Source organism: Triturus cristatus, chromosome 10 (assembly GCF_964204655.1).
Source record: "Triturus cristatus chromosome 10, aTriCri1.1, whole genome shotgun sequence".
NCBI lineage: Eukaryota > Metazoa > Chordata > Amphibia > Caudata > Salamandridae > Triturus > Triturus cristatus.
In genome coordinates, this window is record NC_140593.1 from 1,169,360,966 (window position 1) to 1,169,374,808 (window position 13,843).

At 44.2% G+C, this 13,843-nt stretch overlaps 1 protein-coding gene across 1 annotated transcript in view; it reads left to right on the plus strand.

Moving 5' to 3' along the window:
* Window positions 1–13,346, plus strand: part of LOC146796875 (vomeronasal type-2 receptor 26-like) — a 134,563-nt gene extending 121,217 nt beyond the window's left edge. Inside the window, exons 6-7 of the mRNA XM_085631408.1 lie at window positions 2,072–2,195; window positions 12,415–13,346. Of these exons, the coding sequence (XP_085487534.1) occupies window positions 2,072–2,195; window positions 12,415–13,346 (1,056 nt within the window). The remainder of the gene's footprint in view (window positions 1–2,071; window positions 2,196–12,414) is intronic.
* The last annotated feature ends 497 nt before the right edge of the window (window positions 13,347–13,843 follow it).

Sequence of the window (13,843 nt, forward strand, 5' to 3'; positions counted from 1 at the left end):
CCCGCCAGCCTGGAGCCCCCATTGAATGCTCGCCCTGTTGCAGGGTCAGACAGTCCATGCCAAAAAGGAGTCCACTCCATTTTCTTGACCTGGACACCGCCACAGAGCGAGGAGGTCACTGGCCCTGTCGCCCTCTCCCTCCTACCTCTTGACGGCCCAAACCTACTCCAATGGGCCCTGGAATGGTTTTGATAAATAGCTCAAGCCCTTTGTTAGACAGATGCACTCCATCCGGCTACTATAACACCATATTGGTTATCCGGGCCAGATCATGCCTGACAGTGTGGAATGAGGATCCAACCCCTGTGGTCCTGCCCCTCGCTGGGTGACACCTGAGAATTGTTGGCATACATCACGCTCTATATGAGGTCCACAGCTATTTGATTATAACACTGCCCGTAGAGGTCAACATCACAAGAACTGATAGGGACCCAACGAGGAATGTCACACAATATACTATGCAGGTAAAGCCACTAATGGCAAACTGTGTGCCCATTCCATTACAGGCTGAACAGGCTATGGCCGCGGGTACAATCTCTGTGCTGGTAATAACGGTTGCTAGTGCCCAACTCCTACCTCAGCGTACCCAACCCCTACCACGATTCGTGCCCTAAGGGTCTCTGAAACAACATTATTGTATTGTAAACACGACTCATCCATGGTGGCACAAGGGTTTCGCACGCAGGCGCAGGGAAACTGACACATCTCTGCTCTAACATCAGTTTCTTGTAAATCTGCCCCTCAATATTTCCAGGTCCATGCACTTATACTCCATTCCTGGGAGAAAACTTCAAATTGCTAGAATTTGGTTTGGAAATAGCAGCCAGAATTGAGCTTCCCTCAACCAAATTCTAGGAATTTCATAATGAGGGTTCAAGTGCCTGGCTAACATAGAAGATTCAGGACTGCCTGCTTCAGGATTTTGAATAAGCAGATTGATTTATTTATCCAGTGCACTATTAAAATGATTGATCTGTGCTTCAGAAATTGTATTCTCAGGGTTAGGATTATGAGTCTGTCAAGACACCTCTCATTCATAATGTTTGATTTAATCCCATTTATTTAATGTTCAAAAATGTGTCTTTTGGAAAGGGCCTGCACACATATGTTTCTAGCAAGCCTATTGTATTCTTGAAGATTCATAATTCATATTCTTAGTAATAATAGACACAGAATAGGCCTTTTATCTCAGCTCCCTTTAAACAATGTTCTGTTTGAGTGTTATTTGCTCAGTTAGAGTGGGCAACAGGGTCAGCTTCTACAGTCACTGACGTATAGGTACTACCAGTCACATTTTGTATCAGCTCACATGGCAGCCATCAGGCAGTGTGAGAATGGCATTTTGCCCTCCTATTATCTGTTTCTGCATCTGAAAGGGACTATCACTGACAACTAAAAGAGTTTGTGCCCTCCTTGTAAGTTCTTCACTGCAGCTCACAGCAGTTCAGGCTTCTACAGTAGCTCAACCTTTTTGTGAGAGCTATATTGCATCTGACAGCAATGCCATATGCTGCTCTGCCCTAGCCTTCTTTTTACTAAGGCTCACAGTGGTCTCAGCTTATGCTCTGCCCCCCCAGCACTGGAAGGCCATACATTTCTTTTGTTTGTTTTATGTCTTGCAGTTACAATGAATAGTAATGCTCATTAAAATACCTTTTAGAGATCTTGACGATGTAGGATCTCACTTATGCAAACAACACCATTAGCACCACTGCCATTACAAAACTCAGGCTCAAACAGACTATTTTGTCACACGTGCCCTGAAGGATGGCCGCTTGATTATGCTTTACAAGGTGAGAAAAATGTGGGATTGTTGGGATATCCATCATGGATAATCATGAAGTACATTTACTTTACATATAACGGATGTAAATGAGAAACAAGTGACTTAGGCTATGGTTTGTAGTTATTTTAAAACCAAGTAGGATAGGAGACATAATTGACTGAGGTGTGCCTCAAACTTGACTGTCTGACTTATGCTTATCTTATCTCATGAAATTTGATCATAATGCAGAGTAAGAAAGATCATTGTATTGATTCAGAGGTTCTTTAACCTCTTTAATCACTTTAGGTCCCTCTATCAGTCTGCAGTGAAAGCTGTGCACCAGGATACAGAACATCTTCCATCAAAGGACGCCCCAAGTGTTGTTTCACCTGTGTGCCCTGTCCTGATGGGAGCATTGCCAACCACACAGGTGGGTTCAGTAAGCCAAAAAGATCTTACATTTGGAATAAATTGAATATGAGAAGTGGATTGAATATGAAATGAGTGATGTATTGTGTACAACCTTCAATTATTTTTTACTGAACAATTGACTTATTAACACATTATAGGAAAAGTAGATAAAGTCTCTAAAAATAACATATATAACTGCATCAAACTGTCAAAGGGATGTAGATGATGCAGTCATCCACCATACTTCTTTTTATATTGATCAAATTGTAGCAACAGCAGTACCTTTCAATGTACAAAGGTTACCACTGAGCCAGCAATCATATTGCCAAGTGTTGTGCAAATCAGTCCACAGGGTCAAATGTTATCAGGAAAAAAAACATATATTTTCAATGGAAAGTGCTCCTGACCCATAATTGTAAAGTAGCCACTGTGTTATTAAATATGTGTGCACCACTAACATAAACATGCTCTTGTTCCACATTCACAGAGACATTAGGAGGGCTGGCTAGTGCGTTGCCATTGCACTTCTTTCTAAACTATTTGTTTATTTTCTATGTTATCACTATATCAATAAAGGAGTGGAGAATATTGCTTCTATGTGGGTCATACTCTGAAATATGTCATTGAATCTAGTTATGCAATCACACCTGTGCTAGTACTATGAGAGAATTGCCTGAAATAACCAATTTAAAATAACATTTGGGAGATGAGTGTATTTGATTAGTTTTATTCATATGACCTGATCCCATTTGTAAGAAATTGTGTTACTGGCTCAGGGGGTTGAACCGCTACTCAAGCATAAACCACCATCTTTGTTACGGTGAAGTCACAAGCAAACCCCAAACTAACCCATGGTCAGTGATCTGGTAGCTTGTCACAGAGCAGTCAGGCTTAACTTAGAGGCAATGTGTAAAGTATATGCAGCACTTCAAACAGCAAGAATGTGAAACACCACACAAGAACATCCCACACCAAATTAGAAAAATAGAATAAGCTTTAATAAATAAGACAAGTCCAACACAACCAAAATCCAATCAGTATAACTGGAAATATGCCGGTTTAAAGACTTCAGTGAAAACACCATAAAAAACACAAAGCGCCAACTGTGGTTATCTGGTTGCACCAAACCAGGAAAAGTCCCAAGTTCAAGCCAAACGTGATGGCCTGCAGGCCTGCGTGATGGCCTGCAGGCCTGCTGTAGTGACCCAGTTAGATCTATTGAACAAGAGTGCCTTAAATACTGGCTGTGGAGCTTTGGAGCTTTGTGCGGTCCCAGTTCAAAGATGCAACAGGCAGCTGAGGTGATGCACAGTCCAGGTCGGAGATGCGTTGTGCAGCGTTGGTTCAAGGGAGCTGCAAGGTTGTGATACAAGGTCTAGAGCTGCCATTGAGGAGGCTGTTGATGAGGATGCTTGCAATGTGATGTCTTGCGTCAAGGAGGCATTGTTCACCCACTGGTCTCCAAGAAGCTGTGTGGATTGTGATGCAGAGTCCTGCGTCACCGTCAAGTCTGCCGTCTACGAGGATGCATCATGCAGTGGTGGCTCCGATGAGCCTGTGGGTTATGAGGGTGATACAAAGTCCTTCCAACAGGAAAGTTCACACAGCCGAGGTAATGCATCGGTTCAGCTTAGTGTTGCACAGTGCAGTAGAGGAGATAGGTTTGTTCTGCTGTGTCCACAGATAGGCTGGCAGAACACCTATAGACACTCTTCCAAGGGTTCATGCCAGGGGTGGCACCACTTGGCATTGTAGACCCATGGTTGCAGAGTCCAGGTGCTGTTTACAAGAGACTATCCATTGATGTCACTCTGATGCTCCTGCTTCCAGGTTGCAGGTTGCAGGTTGCAGGTTCCAGTCCTTCTCACCCAGCAAAATGGCAGCAGTGCAGCAAGGCAGCACAGCAGGGCAGAAGTCCTTCAGGGAAGCAGTGCGTGTCCTTTCAGCAGCACAGCAGTCCTTCCTGGCAGAGCCTTCCATGTGCTCAGAAGTGTACTGAAGATTTCGAGTTTGAGGTCCAATATTTATACCTGGTGCCTTCTTTAAAGTGGGAGAAACTTCTAGAGGATTCCCTTCAAAGTGCTCAGGTTTCCTGCCTCCCCTGCTTTTGCTCTAGACTAACTACGGGGGGTGTGCAATACTTTGTGTAAAGGAAGAGCACAGCCTATTCAGGTTTAAGTGGCGCTGTGCCCAACTCCGCTTTCACATCTTTACAATGATGGCTCATCCAGCCACACCTAAGCTCTCTATTGTGTGTGACTGGCTGGGGGGTAATACACAAAGACCAATTGCCAACTACATCTACTCTTGTGACCTAGAAACAGGCTGCAGGCACTAAGGGCCTCATGTAGGTAAATAAATTTTACCGGTTCTTAAATACCGAGCCGTACCGAATCGGTAAATTAGAATCGGTAAGTTATATGTAGGTAAAAATTCGGTAACAGTTACCGATTCGGTAACATTCGGTAAATACGAATCGGAATTCACCGATTCGGTAAATACCGAGGTGATAATTACCGATTCGGAAAATACCGAGGTGGTATCTACCGAATCGGAAAATACCGAGGTGGTATCTACCGATTCGGAAAATACCGAATCGGTACGTACGGATTCGGTAAATAACATCACATGACTTGACGAAACAGCTAATCCTGTGCAACGACAGCCCACCCAACCAGGAACTGCCCACACCCAGGCAGGTGTACACAATTAGCCGAAGTGGCCACACCCAGGCAGGTGTACATAATTAGCCGACCCTGGAGAGGCCTGGAGTGCAGAGGAGAGGCAGGGAGCAGTTGCATGTGCGAGCGGGAAACGAACAGCATGTCCAGCCAGAGAACACAGAAAGACGGAGGGGAAAGGAGGAGGAAGCTCAAATTCAGCCCCAAGGAACTCCAGGTGCTGGTGGAGGAGGTGGTGAAGCAGCACCAGAAGCTGTTTGGGAGGCAATCCCTGCAAGTGCCTGAGGCCGAAAAGCGCAACATATGGCTGGCCATCCAGGCGCAGGTCAATGCTGTGGGAGTGACCCACAGGGACATTGAGGTCCTCAAAAAGCGCTGGTATGACCTGAGGATTGTGACCAAGAGGAAGATGGGCGACATCCAGAAGGAGGCCAGCCAGACCGGAGGTGGAACCAACAGGGCACCTGCCCTCACCGAACTGGAGGAGCTGGTGGCGGCCACACTCGAGCAAGTGAGCGTCGTGGGTCTTGGGGACGCCGACAGCTCTGCCAGAGCCGCAACACACCAAGGTAAGACGAAAGCACAGCAATGTAGCCTCCCCTACCCCTATCCCACATCCCCCATTGTGAAACGAGAATCACACTGCAGTCCACACGTGTCAGTGCAGACAGGCAATGCATTCCGGGAGATGTAGTCAGGGCAACACTAACCATGACGTAAATGTCACAGGGCAACAAGGCATGTCACGCACTCGAGGCACAAGGAGACAGAGGACAGATTGGAATGTGAAATGATTTATTGTGACGCTTGCAATGCAGCCCTTCGGGGACACTGAGCCAATGTTGTTTTTCTGTCCACAGATGTGACATCATGCAGTACAGGGCATGCTGCAGGGGAGACGGCACACCGGCCACAAAAATCACCTCTAGCCAGCACGAGTTCAGACCAGGGAGCAGGCCCACTTGCAGCCGCACCACCTACGCAGCCAGCCTCGCCGCACACAGAGCCAGCATCACCTCACCGAGAGCCAGCATCACCACCACCAGAGCCAGCATCGCCACTCATGTTCGATTCACCGGCCACATCTCCGCTTGCAGGTGTGAGAATGAGGAGGCGTCCAGCAGCCAGGCTACGAGCCTTAGACACCTCGTCAGACGACAGCATGGGCCCAGAAGACCGCACCGGGCCCCAGGAAGGGAGCCATCCCACTGTGCCCCACACCTCACAGGCAGCACAGACGGGAGCAAGAGGGCGCCGCAGGTCGCGTGTCCAGAGTCCACCAGCACCCACTGACGGCCATGGTGTCTTCTTGGGGCTCGAGGGCCAAATGTTGAAGCAACAGCGCCTGCAATCAAAGGCAGTTATGTCATTCCAGAGGCACATGCGGGTGATGAAGACAAGCTTAGTCAACATGGACACAAACATTGGCGGCATGGCTGCGGGCATTCGGGACATGTCCCAGTCAATCCAGCAGTTGTGCAGCAAATTAGATGCTGACATCGAAGCACGGCGCCGGGAACGCCAGCGAAGGGACACTACCAGCAGGGCACTCAACCGTCTGGCAACTGCGACTTCCCTACTTTGCCGGCGCTCTGTGACGATGCAGGAGGGCCTAACACAGTGCTGCAGCGACCTGTCTCGGGGGATGGTGCAGGTGACAAGTGCACTAGGGGTGCTATTGAGTAGTCAGGCGTCGACAACTGCTGCAGGGGATGCTGCGGAGAGCATCGACACCAGCAGCAGCATCACACCCCCCGTCCCCGAAGCACGCAGGAGCAGCAGGCGGCTTGGGGTTGGCTCTAGTGAGGATGCACAGGCCGTGCAATCCACCACTGCAGCGCGTATGCGCAAACATTGATGTGGCCCTGCTTATCCACTTGCCATTGGGTGACGTAACCCTGGACATACTCATTGTATAGATGGCATATTGCCAGATTGGCCTGTTCATGTGTTCATGGCGTGGTGCCACATTAAACTACGTCATGACTTCTCACAACTCGCTGTGTCCCCTCACTTACTCAGAAATAGTTGCATGTGATCTCTGCCCGTCTCTCTCTCCCATCGACTGCAGTTGGCACTCTAGCTGCGCTGCCCTCTGGCTGGCCTGACTCATCCTCGTTGTCCTCAAAATATGTTAGTTCCACATCTGTACCTTTTTTCGTGGCAAGGTTGTGCAGCATTGCACAAGTGGCAATTATCTTGCAGCAGGTGATGGGTTTGTACTGGCGTGCGCCTCCGCTCTTGTGGAGGCAGCGGAACCTGCTCTTCAGTAGTCCAAACGTGCGCTCCACCACATTGCGTGTAGATTTGTGGGCCACGTTGTATCGTCTCTCACTCTGGGTTGCTGGGTGTAGGTAGGGAGTGAGGATGAATGACCGGCATGCATATGCACTGTCGCCTGGATGAGTAAAAGGGAACCATCAGTTACATGCCTCTATACACTCTGATTTGCAGGTTTCAAGGGGCGTCACTGTTACTTACCCAGCAGGTATCCCTCTCCGAATTCGCCGGCACTCAGTCGTGTGTAGATCCCACTATTCTGGAAGATGTAAGAGTCGTGGGTGCTCCCAGGAAACTTTGCAACAATATCTGTGATGATGTTCCCTGCATCACAGATCACCTGCACATTGATGGAGTGGGTGGACTTCCTGTTCCTGTAGATGTGCTCTGTATCAGCTGGTGGACAGATTGGGATGTGTGTACCATCAATACAGCCGATGACATGGGGGAACTGTGCCATGTGATAAAAGTCTGTTTTTGTTTTCTGCAGTGCAGCCTGTGTGTTTGGGAAGCTTATGTAGTGGTGCATTCTCTGCATCATGGCATCCAGGAACTTCCTGAAGAAACGGGACAGGCAACTCTGGGATACACCACCCACCGCAGCTGTCACCACCTGATAACTGCCGGATGCCAGTAGATGTAGGCTGCAGAGCACCTGCACATGTGGTGGTATGGCGTGCGCCCTTCTTGTTGGCTGGTCCAGGAGTGGGTGCAGGTCCCTTATCAGGTCCATGATGGTTTCGGGGTGTAGCCTGTACCTCTCATGTATCTCTGCATCAGTCAGCTGGAATAGTGTGATGCGCTGTCTGTAGATTTGTTCCTCCCGTCGCCACACCCTCAGTCCTGCTGCCTGTAGACGTAGGCGCCTTGCAATGACGTACATGGCGGCCATGTTGTCCACGCTGTTGCATTTTGGGATTGCTTATGTGCATTGTTGATGGTTACCACCTGCTTTCCATCCGTGTTAATTACCGACTCTTATTTACCGATTTTCCTGGATTTCTTAATTACCGACTGCTCCTACATGTCATTTTAGATTTTTACCACTTCATATTTACCACTTCATATTTACCGATTCGTTAATTATGTATTCGGTAAATATGAATCGGTATTTTAGAATTCGGTAACTATGAATCGGTATTTACCGCCTCATATTTACCGAAAAGTGGTTTTTGGACTCCTACATCTCACTTGTCTGAATACCGGTCGGTAACGGCATATTTACCGAAAATCGGCCGTTACCGACCGGTATTTCGCTACCTACATGAGGCCCTAATTGTCTAACTTCCTCAAAGTGGCATTTTCAAAAGTATAATTCAAAATCTCTAAAAGAGGATTTTTCATTACAATTGTAATAAGGTAATTCTAATATTATCCTATGGGAGAGGTAGGCCTTCGCTCATGTTTTTGAATTGGAGTCAACAGAAAACCTGAAACAAAAACAATATTAAAATAAGTTACCAATATGATGGCTAAAACCACATCATTTTAGAGCTGCCACTTTGGAAAATGGTGGCAGGGTTCCTCTGAGGAGTTATTTTCTGTCTCTAAAAGACTACTTGACCCCCACAACCTATCTTTTGACATCAGTATAAAGTATATAGGTCTCATGGTTCCTGAAATATTACATCATCAGTTTAACACATCCTCCATTTTTAAAAATATCATCCAGAAAAATAAGGCTCAGATTAGCATTATTTACCCGAGTTAATTACTTCTCTAATGATACAAAAACACAAATCGAATATTAAAATCCCAGGATAACAATTTTTTACGGAGGTATATCAAGGGGCCAGAACTAATTTGAATGTAGTGCAGGGATTCATTGGATTGGAATCACTCATTCTGACCAGTATCCTTTCCTCAAATTCTAGGAAATTCTCCATACAATGAGGAACAACTACGGTGAGCCGGTAATACGGGGGGGACTTTAATATATTGTTTCCCATTTGAGAGAGAAATCTATCGGCCTTTTCTGCTTGCTCTGACCAGCCAGAAAGTGTCAGCAGCTTTGATAGCAGGTGTCTGAATGAGGGGGGACAAGGGGTCACGCTTAAATTAGGTATGTCAAGGGGAGGAGTGGTTCCTGCCTGTGATGCTGCAGGGACTGGCTTTGCTCCTGCCTGCAGTTTCCATGGCCAACAGATAACATGAATAGAGAAACTAAACCACTCTGGTGGCAACCAGGTAGATTTTTGTACCAGCATTGATGAAGTCAAGCAGCCTGCCCTTATACACAATTATGTCTCAGTAACATATGTTCCCTTTGGTCACTTCAGTGTTCACTGATGCAAAAAAGAGTTGTGTATAATACCTTCAATTTTATCAACTCATAAGATGACTTTGTGCACTATAGGGCCCCTGCCTGTCACTGCCACTGTTTCACATTGACATTCTCTGTCTAATGCACATGCTGAATACATATTCTCCTTCGTGCACATGATGTCTTTATGCTTAAGTTTTTGGAGAATTATTCTGTAGTCAGTCCAGCTATACAAATGTCTTGACCAAGTCAACAGATAGATTCTTTATTGCTTCATCTGTCTAAATAGCCATAAAGCAAAGATTGCTAATGTGCGATATTTCAAAATCCTGTATAATTGAGTTGCCTGCGACTGTGGGATTAACTCTGCATACATCTCAGAAAGTAAGAAGAAAACAGGGTTTCACCATCAACAAAAATCTCAATTTTGCTTTCAACAATATGATGGATGTTCCATTTCAACATTATATACTTAAGAAAATCCTCCTCCACCTTGCAGCTAACAATACCTTTTATAATGATTCAGCGTGATTCTTTCAATATCAAATACACTGACCTACTAAAAACAGCTTCTGACAGATTGAAGGGAGTGCAGAAAGAAATCCAAATGTTAGCTTGTTCTTTGTAAATAAGAAGATATGAAAAAACTATTGAAACTACTTCACTAGCTCTCACTGAAGTCAGGAGATAAATTAAATGTTTTAGAAATCATGTGCAAGGCGTATTGGGATCCTTACAGCAACAGGCACACCAATTTTTCCTACCACAACTTCCAAATTGTTGACTTTTACTGTATTTCAAGAACAAGGGTTCTACAGTCCAAATTATGGAGACAGGTCGAAATAAATATCCCATCCCTCTAGGATTTAGGAACCCTTGAAAACAGATAAGGTCCAGCTGGCATTTTATTGAGAACATGATGCTTGTAGGTTAGTGACTGAAGTATAGTCCATGTAGGATAATTCCTTGCATTTGGCTTACCTAGAGCTCTATTGTGACTAGACTCCTGGAGTAGACAGTGAGAATGAAATGCTACAATTAAACCTATAATCAATTAATTAGTTAATTAATTAATTAATGCATCTTTGCCCTATTAGTCAAGAACAGATGGCTTGAAGGTCATAAGAGTTTTTTTTGCCAAAAAAGGGACAGCGATCACAACTGACTGAGAATACCGCTTGTCTGCGACCACACATTAAGACTTCTCAATGTGTTGCAATTTCTCCCTAAGAGTCCACCCTGCCATTATACCATGGCATGATCTAAACTTCTTAAAAAGTGTCCCTTGTTTTCATTTTCTGAGATGATCCGGGTCACACTAGTGCATGTTTATGGTGACAATTCTTCCAACATGTAATTGCCCTGGAGATTATTGTCACCCAATATGTAGTTCTGGTAAACTGCTGGGACTAAGAATTATCAGCAATTAGCCCCTCTTTTTCATGCAAGCATAATACCCAGCATTCCTGACCCTCTGTACATTTATAATATGTTGTATTAGAGTACCCTGGGTACATCTGTAGCCTTGTGGGGCCCTTGAGTTCCCCTACTTGCTGCTCAGTTAGTACAGGTCAGTCCTGGCACTCATTTTATTCCTGAAGTGTACCTCTGTCATCCATAGGTCAATAATCAATGGCAATTCTTTGCTCCAGAGGAGATGAAAACTCTATGCATTTGCAAACCTAATGTTTTCCCTAACAGCAACTTGTGTGTAAGTGGCAGGTTATGGGGAGTCTAGTTGCAGATCTGAGTTGGCAGGGCTTACCAAGCATTATCCACGCTCTGATTTTCCCTAGCAGCTGTCAGTGTCAAAACTGGGCACTTAGTACTACTGACAGATCTTGACATGGTGACTACTGATTGTTGTAAGGCAGGGTGGAGGTGTATATTACAACATGAGATTGACAGAATCATCACAACTACCCCTATCTGACAAGTTCCAGCTTGCCAAAAAGAGGTGATAGTTTCATCCTACAAATCACCAAGTCACAGCATTAGTGTTGACATGTCTCTACTGGTTATCACAACTATGTTTGAGATCAAGGGATGGTCTGGACAAGTTAGCCCACCTTTGGTGAAGGACATGTGTAATAATAAAGACTATTATTTATCTAGCATTCAAACAGAATTTTTTTAGGAATGTATGTTGGACAATTATTGTACTCCCTTGGAAGAGAAATGTAGATAATGATGGATTCTGGAGCAGGATCCACTTGCAAAATACATACTGTGTTGATATTTGTTCCACTTTACTGTAAACAAACCAAAATCATATCCTGTACTCTTGCCTTACCTAAGTTTGCGCTTTGCCAATAACTCACACAAAAACCTATAAATTGGTTGGTACTAGCTAACTGGCAGCAGTCTGACAGGGCGGAATCAATTTTGGTAAAATTGATCAGAGCTGATTAGTGAGCCATGTAGTTGTTTCGATCATGCATTAAGGGACTATAGCGTGCAGAAAAATATAGCATTGATTACTCTTTCGTACATAGAGCATGCCTACCCAGACCAAAGACCTGGTGGCTAGACCACCACTAAGGTGGTTTGAACAGCTCAGCCACCACCAACTGAAAAAGGTAGCTCTCTTGCATCTAAATGAGGCACCGAAAACTGGAGGAATGTGGCAAGACTTCCACTGGATCTCAATAAAGCCCCCCTACTATCTATCTATTCATTAAACATTGTATAATGCTTTGCAAATGATTCAATATCTTAAATGTTTGGGAGGCGTGTTTTCATTTAACTTGGAATCCTCCATTATACAAATAATATGCACATATGCAGGACATAAAATGATTTCTGCTACTCCAGAATAATGGCTCAGACTGTTTCCTAATACTGTGGCTGTTTATTGTACCGATAAACTAATTTGTCTGTTCTTTGTAACAATAAAACTTCATATAATTCTACAAAAGAACAATTTAAAAATGCATGTGGGGATTGAATAATGGAATTAAATGTTTCATGATCAAGATATTTTCTAAAAATGTAACATAAGATTTTATTCTCAGATTCCCTAGACTGCTTGAAGTGCCCAGCAGACCACTGGTCGAGCAACAAAAAAGACAAATGCATACCAAAGAAAATTGATTTTTTATCCTACAAAGAGCCACTGGGTGCCGTCTTGGCTTTGATCTCTGTCTTCCTCTTCATGAGTTCTACTGGTATCTTCTGTATATTCATGAAGTATAAGCACACTCCAGTGGTGCGAGCCAACAATCTCCATCTCAGTTACATTCTCCTTGCTTCACTCATGCTGTGCTTTCTGTGTTCCTTAGTTTTTATTGGACCGCCTAAGAAAGTAACCTGCATGCTTCGTCAGGTGATCTTTGGAATATCCTTCTCACTTGCTGTTTCCAGTGTGATGGCTAAAACAATCACTGTGGTCATTGCTTTTAGGGCTACAAAACCCCTCAGTAATTTCAGAAGACTTCTAAGCTCAAAGACTTCTTACTCTATTGTGCTGGCCTGCTCCTTGATGGAGTTTAGCCTGGGAATTATCTGGCTCGGGACACGCCCTTCTTTCCCGGAATTTAACAACAATGCTGGCAGTTGGAAGATTGAAGCCGAATGCAATGAAGGTTCAATCCTAATGTTCTACTGCATGTTGGGGTTTTTGGGACTATTGGCATGTGTGAGTTTTGGAATTGCTTTTTTGGCTAGGAATTTGCCTGACAGCTTCAATGAGGCCAAGTTCATCACCTTCAGCATGCTAGTGTTTGTCAGTGTCTGGCTCTCTTTTATCCCAGCCTATCTCAGCACGAAAGGAAAATACATGGTAGCTGTTGAGATCTTTGCAATCTTGTCCTCTGGTGCTAGTATCCTCTTCTGTATATTTGCACCCAAGGTTTATATCATCTTTCTGAGACCAGAAATGAACACAAAGGATTTTGTAGTCAATAAATCAACACGTACCCACAGAGTCATGAAAAAAATTGCTTAAATGTAGAATTGTAAATAGCTATGATTCTTAACACTCAAGCAAAACTTCTTGAGCTCATAAACTGTGATTTTTCACTTTTTCCCTATGTTCAAAGAGATTACTCCAAACTACAGAAGGCTTGAAAAATGTGTCTATGCTTTTCTCACAATGTGTCATCCCTTTTTAGTACTTAATTCCAGATAAAGACATTGATAGTAAAAGTTGTGCACATTTCTGATTGAAGGCATGTGTTGTCTTAGGACAGTTTGAATCACAAAAACACACATTTTGATTACATTGTCAGTAATTCAATGTACTAGAAAGTTAATTTCATTAAACAATAGGAAATTAATCTAATTGTTGCTAAGCTTATAATTTTAATGTTATAAAATATGTCAAATTAGTTATTTCCCTGTTTTTTTCACTTTAAAATAATCTTTTGTTTTCTCCCTACATTTGCCTTAGTTTCTACAGATACTCTTAATGTTCAGTGCATCCTAACATCAGGAGACAACATC